The sequence below is a fragment of the Myotis yumanensis genome, unplaced genomic scaffold (genome assembly GCF_028538775.1).
Source record: "Myotis yumanensis isolate MYYU_CA2020_CCGP unplaced genomic scaffold, mMyoYum1.0.hap1 SCAF_9, whole genome shotgun sequence".
Classification (NCBI taxonomy): Eukaryota; Metazoa; Chordata; class Mammalia; order Chiroptera; family Vespertilionidae; genus Myotis; species Myotis yumanensis.
Genome location: NW_027223760.1, coordinates 18,064,811 through 18,071,670, shown reverse-complemented (window position 1 = coordinate 18,071,670; position 6,860 = coordinate 18,064,811). Strand labels below are relative to the sequence as shown.

The 6,860-nt window shown below is 45.9% G+C and overlaps 1 protein-coding gene across 1 annotated transcript; it reads left to right on the top strand.

Moving 5' to 3' along the window:
• The first annotated feature begins 566 nt into the window (after positions 1-566).
• On the top strand, positions 567-1,499 carry LOC139016821 (taste receptor type 2 member 16-like). The gene has a single exon (XM_070425017.1). It carries the CDS (start codon positions 567-569, stop codon positions 1,497-1,499), a length of 933 nt encoding a protein of 310 aa, XP_070281118.1.
• The last annotated feature ends 5,361 nt before the right edge of the window (positions 1,500-6,860 follow it).

Sequence of the window (6,860 nt, the reverse complement as noted above, 5' to 3'; positions counted from 1 at the left end):
GGACTTATTTTATTATTTTATTTAATGACACCCATACTTTGGTTACCCACGGCTCCTGTGGAAGCTGGGGAAACAGGGATTCTGAAGTTGTCATGATTACAGCACTCAGTTAGCAGAATAGATAGAGCACCCAGGACATGAAGGAACAGTGAAGGATTTGTCTTTCCTGCAGTTCAAATTGTAGGTTAAAAGAATGAAGCTATCATTTAAAGGATGGGGAAATAAGTTAAAGACAAGACACCTCACAGAGATAAAGAGGAATCGATGGCATGGTTAAGAAACAGGCATTTCATTAGTGGGAATTATCAAATAACCTCACAAGCAAAAATTCACATTCAAATAACATTTCTCTCCATCCCAGGTTTGATAACAAACCATCAAGCAAAGCATAAGCAAATTCTGCAGATAGGAAGATGCAAAATCAAAATTCAGCTGAGGGAAATTTGCATCCATATAGAGGTATTTTCTTGCATGAGACAATAGTGAGGCCAGAAATGTATTTTCTACTTGGAAATTATTGCAGAGATTCTGGGTCTGTGTGCAGGAAGATACTTTGCAGGGGAAGAATGATACCCAACCAACTCACTGTTTTCTTCATGACCATCTATCTGCTCGAGTCCTTGACAATAATTGTGCAGAGCAGCTTAATTGTTGCGGTGCTGAGCAGGGAGTGGGTGCAGGTCAAAAGGCTGTCACCTGTGGACATGATTCTCATCAGCCTGGGCGCCTGCCGCTTCTGTCTACAGTGGTCATCAGTGCTGCACAACTTTTGCTCCTATTTCAGCCCTGACAATGAACTTTGGTACATAGGAATCCTCTGGGAATTTACTAATACTCTTTCATTCTGGTTAACCAGCTTGCTTGCTGTCGTCTACTGTGTCAAAGTCTCTTCCTTCAACTATGCCATCTTCCTCTGGCTGAGGTGGAGAATTTTGAGGTTGGTTCCCTGGCTGTTGCTGGGCTCTCTGATGATTTCCTGTGTGACAATCATTGTTTCAGCTCTTAGAGTTGCCTTCCTCAAGAGTCAGTTAATCTCCAGGATGCAATTACCTGGAAACAACACGGAGACTGAGACACTTATTTCATTCCTGGAGAAAAATTACGAACATACACATCTGGCAACGTTGTTCATTCCTTTCCTCCTGTTCCTGACCTCCACCATCTTGCTCATAGCCTCATTGTGCCAACACTTGAGGCAGATACGACATCATGACACTGGCCACAGCAACTCCAGCATGAAAGCTCATGCCACTGCCCTGAGGTTTCTTGCCTTCTTCCTCATCTTCTTCACCTCTTACTTTTTTACCATAATCATCTCCACTACATATACCCTAATGCATAAGAGTTACTGGTTCTGGGCCAGCGAAACTATCATCTATGCTACAGTCTCTATTCATTTAACTTCACTAATGCTGAGTAGTCCTGCCTTGAAAAAGGTTTTAAAGGTAAGCTGCTGTGCCCGAAAGCTGCCTGAGGTTCCAGGTACAACAAGAACCTGAACAAATGGGAGCTTGCATTGATGCAACTCATACCAACAACCAGCTCTACTCTTCACAATCCTGTGATAGTAATGTTCCGTAAATGCAATCAAGCTCAAGCAAGCCTCATTCTCTTCTATTCCCACAGCCATTCATCTCTAAACAGCCAGTCTTTCTCTATTCTACGCCACTCTTACCTTTCCCTCTCCACAGTCCCCAGGTTGGTCACAACTTTCTCATGACTTCCCCATCTCTCCAGTCTTCTCTATCTCTGGAATTTTACTCCCAGTGTATTCTACACAAGAGAGCCAAAATCATGATGTCCATTCATTATATTTATTTTATCCTTTTCAAGACTGCCATTCACTTCACACATTAATAGAAATAGCTCCCCCACAATAATTTATTGCTTACACTCTGAGGGTTCTCCATGCTAAGGTCCCAATTAATCAATTTTTCTAAATTTAGTCAAGAAAATGTCGGGCCATCTTCCTATCTCTCTGTTCTTTCTGGACCTTTATCCAATGGCATAACTTTTCTTATTTGTTTCTCTTCCACACAATGTGACTTTATTCCTTTAAAACTCAAGTCAAAACTTAACTCTTCTTTCATTTTCATTTGTCAAGACATTATATTCTCCCCAGAACAGCAAACTACATACCCAATCTAGATTCTTCCTAGAACATCTCCAAATATTGGCAACTTAACTGCCTCAATTGCATATGGTTTCCATTGGCAGAATTCTTGCATCTCAATTGTATTACAATTTTGAATAAATTACCTAAAAAGATTCCCAGATTGCGACTTAGCTGGTTTTCTTCCAGATATAACCCAGATGTCATCTTCTTACTTCATAAAATCTGAGTGCCATTTGCTTAAACTCTCTATACTCTTCTATTTCTTCCTCTGCAACAGTTCAAAACCCTCCCAAATTGACAAGAATATAGGAACCATATAGTAATCAATTATAAACCACTGATGGGACTTTTCTGTGCTTTATAAGTCCTTTTCTGCTTCCCCAATCCCCTTTTCCCTTCAGCTTATCTCAAACGCTTTTTCTTTAGGACTCCATCTCACTATCTCCCCATGGTATCTCTCTCATCATTTTGATCCTCTTCACCCTCACCTACTAGCAAAAAGGATCTTGGTCACAGCCAACTCCCAGGCTTTTGGGTCTCAGCTTCCATTGCCCTCAGGCACTTATTACTGTGTTTTTCCTAAAGACAGCTTCATCTCTTAAGGCTTCATGGTGCCAGATGTTAAGTATATAATTTTTATTCTCCATTCATATATCTTTTGGGTATATCTGGTAAACTGAACTTCTGGATCTGCCATTAGAAGACTGAAACACATCCGGAGAGAAAACCATCGTGTGGGGAAAGGAATTCAGGTATTTCAAGCTTGACTATGAAAGGAACGTGTAGGCCCTGGAGTGGAAATTTCTGACCTGGTCCTGTGTGCCACTCTGATTTATTTCCCTGTCAAGTCATCGCTTGAGTTAATACTTGAAACTGAGGGTGTGAAATATAAGTACAAATGGAAAGACCACTTTAACCAATAACACTGTGCCAATTGGCCCATGTCAGCAGCATCTTTAGCATTGCATAGAAAGGGAAAGTAAAGCCTATTTTCCCATTTCACAGCAGCTCTCCATGAAGCCTTGGCATCTCCAAGCTCCAGTGGTTGAACGATAGTAGAAGGTGGGATGGAACCTGGTGGATGCAGTGATGTCTGTGGAGCAGAGTCATAAATAGATGATGTGGGACTGAGGAGAAATAAAAGGTAGATACCAGCATTGAGTTATATTTCCAGAGACTTCTTAGAATGCTTCCTAGGCTGGTGAGGAGGTAGGTTGCAAGAGTTTAGTGTCCTGACAGAATAAGTGGGACAGAGTCCAGTAGCCGCAACTTTTCCCAGCTGGGGTTCAGGAATCTGGAGAAGGGGCTGCAACATAAATGGATACACTACACAAGAAATATAAATTTAGAAGGCATGGGGGATAGCCAAGTGGAGGCCTCACCCATGATTTTCACTAGGCTCCCTAAATCTCCCTACCCACGGCCTTTTCTTTTCTAGAATATATATTTGCCATTTAGCAAAGCAAACAGACATCAATGGTAAGGTTTGGTAAACAATAAAGAATTATCAGCTTAGGAGATCGCCTTCAGCCTTTTGGCCAGCAGCAGGGTAATATAATGCTGATTTTTCAGCCCTGCTGAATATCAAAGTCTATCAGCCTTCTGAGGACTTCTCGCATTTATTATGACCTGCTGGTCTTAACACCAGCATATCTTCCTTTTTTATTTTAATAAACTTAACTAGAATGTATGCCATTTGCAGAGCTCAGGTCTTTTTAATATTTTTAAATTCAATTGAAACGATTGAATTCTATCATGTCCTTTTAAAATTGTTGTCAGGCATCAAAGGAACTATAGTTTGCAATAAACTTCCTTTTGGGCCATCAGTTCTTTGAGTCCCCATTCCAATCACTGTCCAAGTTTTTATGGGTTCCCTTCTCAATCACTGTCCCCTGTGACATGACAACAATTATCTTCCAGTTATGGATGGTGGACAAATGGTGGGCAATGGCAATCCAGGTCCAACCTTCTTTAGCTTGGTCCAGGGCAACCTACACCCATGCACAGCTGATGACTGTTAGCATGGCAAGATGTTTTTACCATACCCCATCTCTGGCCTGTTTCCCCTCTGTCTCATCAGTGTGTTGCTTGGGGCCACTGATATCTGTGGTTGGAGTAGTTGTCTGTCTGCAGCCACAGGTCCAGAGGAAGCAGTTCCTCTCTCAGATCCATTGTTGCATGAATCCACCCTGCTTGGAGGGGTTCTCTGGAAATATATAAGCATATCCTTGACCACAGGTTAATAAAGGGACCCTTCCATAAACTGAACTCAGGATCTTTTCATTTTGCCAAACCATTCTCCTTTGGCTTATTTTGACACCGTGTGTGTCTCGCCATCAGCATGACAACTGAAAATATTTTAAAGTAAAAAAAAAAAGTTGATTTTTTATTTGAGAACCAAGATGGCGGTGTAAGGTACAGACCTGTGTGTGCTGTCTCCCACAACAACATCCAGCCTACCAACTATGAAACAAACAGTTGTCATTCAGAACCATGGGAAAGCTGGCCCAGTGAAGGCTCTACAACTGGAAGGAAAGAAAGAAGAGCATTGAGACTGAGTAGGTTGTGCAGAGGCTCCAAGAACAAAGGTACAGAGTCGCGCACCAGCTTGCTGTAATTGGACGCGCGGTTTTTTTCAATCAGAAGGGGATGCAGACTCTCAAATCCACTGAGCGTGTTTGCGGCAGGATCCTGAGGTCCCAGACCCCTACAGGAAGAGGCGAGATGGCCTTGGAAAGGGTAAGAGAGCGAGAGTGACTGTCTCCGGAAGCTGCTCGCTGGCACTCGGCGATGCAGGTCCCTGAGTTGCGGAGAGGTGAGGAGACGCGGAGATGCCATTGCCCCTTGCTCTGCCCTGGTGATTCCAGGGGACCCAGCCCTACTCAATTTACACCCCGACCCTAGCTGTGCTAGTGGCACAAAGAGAACCACCAGCACTTTTGCAACCCAGCCCAGCAGAATGTAGATTTCAATTCCTCGCATACATAAGGGACACACTCAAGAAGCAGAACCAGGTTCAGAGGAAGCCAGAGCCGGACACGGCTGGGCTGGTGATGTGGAACCGCTGTACCAGCAAACGCATAGGCAGGTCCACCTGATCCAGTCTCACATGGGATGCTGGGAGACAGCAGACAGGCAGTCTGTGCACTTGGTGTAAAATGAAATCCAAGCAAGCATACCAGATATTCAGCCACCAGGAACGCCTGGAGATTTTTCCAGCAAGGAGCCGCCCAACAAAGGACAAATTGCCAAACTTTGTGTTGTTGAGATGGCCCCCGTGAGGCCGAGGTGGCCCCCTTAGGGCCAAGGCGGCCCCCGTGGGGCTGGGACGGCCCCCTGAGAGGCTCGGACGGCCCCAGTGAGGCTGAGGTGGCCCTGGTGGGGGTGGGACGGACCCAGTGAAGTTGAAATCAGCCCCGGTGAGGTTGAAACAGGCCCGGTGAGGCTGAAATGGCCATGGTGAGCCTGAGACCGTCCCAGTGACACTGAGAAGGCCCCGGTGAGGTTGAGAGGGCTTCAGTGAGGTCAAGACAGCCCCGGTGAGGTCAAGACGGCCCCAATTAGGTTGAGATGGCCCCGGTAAAGTTAAATCGACCCCAGTGAGGTTGAAACGGCCCCAGTGAGGTCAAAATGGCCCCAGTGTGGTTGAAACGGCCCCAGTGAGGTTGAATCGGTCCTGGTGAGGTTGAAATGGCCACAGTGAGGCTGAAACGGCCCATGTGAAGTTGAGACGGCCCCTGTGAGGTTGAAATGGCTCCGGTGAGGTTGAATCAGACCCAGTGAGGCTGAAAGGCCCCAGTGAGGCTAAAATTGCCCCAGGTGAGATTGAATCGGCCCTGGTGAGGTTGAATCAGATCCGGTGATGTTGAGATGGCCCTGGTGAGCTTTCAACAGCCCTGGTGAGCTTGCAACAGACCCGGTGAGGTCAAGACAGACCCGGTGAGGTCGAGGTGGCCCCAGTGAGGTTGAGACCGCCCCAGTGAGGTGGAGACTGCTCCGGTGAGGTTGAGATGGCCCGGTGAGGCTGAGAAGGCCCTGGTGAGTTGAAACAGCTCCAGTGAGGTTCAAATGGCCCCGGTGAGGTTGAATCAGAACCGGTGAGGCTGACAGGGCCCCAGTGAGGCTGAAAAGGCCCCGGTGAGGTTGAATCAGCCCCGGTGAGGTTGAAACAGCTCCTGTGAGGTTGAGGCAGCCCCTGTGAAGCTGAGGCAGCCCCTATGAGACAGAGACGGCCCCTGGGAACCTGAGAAAAATACCACATGAACTCACTCATTTATGGATAATAAGGACCATTATAGACTGATGAACAAAAATGGATACAGAGGCAGAGCAGCATTGAGCAGAATGTCAAACTACAGTTGGAACCCTGGGGAGGGCAGGGAGGGGTAGGAGATCAACCAAAGGACTTATATGCATGCATATGAGAATAACTAATGGACACAAGATACTGGGTGGTTGGGGAAGCCAGGGGAATATTAAGGGGGGGGAGGGGGGCAGGATACATGGGTAATACTCTTTTTAGCCCTAACTGGTTTGGCTCAGTAAATAGAGCATCGGCCTGCGGACTCAAGGGTCCCAGGTTCGATTCTGGTTAAGGGCATGTACCTTGGCTGCGGGCACATCCCCAGTAGGGGGCGTGCAAGAGGCAGCTGATCAATGTTTCTCTCTCATCGATGTTTCTAACTCTCTATCCCTCTCCCTTCCTCACTGTAAAAAATCAATAAAATATTTTTTTAAAAAATAC

Coding starts and splice junctions, on each gene's coding strand:
- LOC139016821 (XM_070425017.1), top strand. CDS start 567: ATGATACCCAACCAACTCACTGTTTTCTTCATGACCATCTATCTGCTC.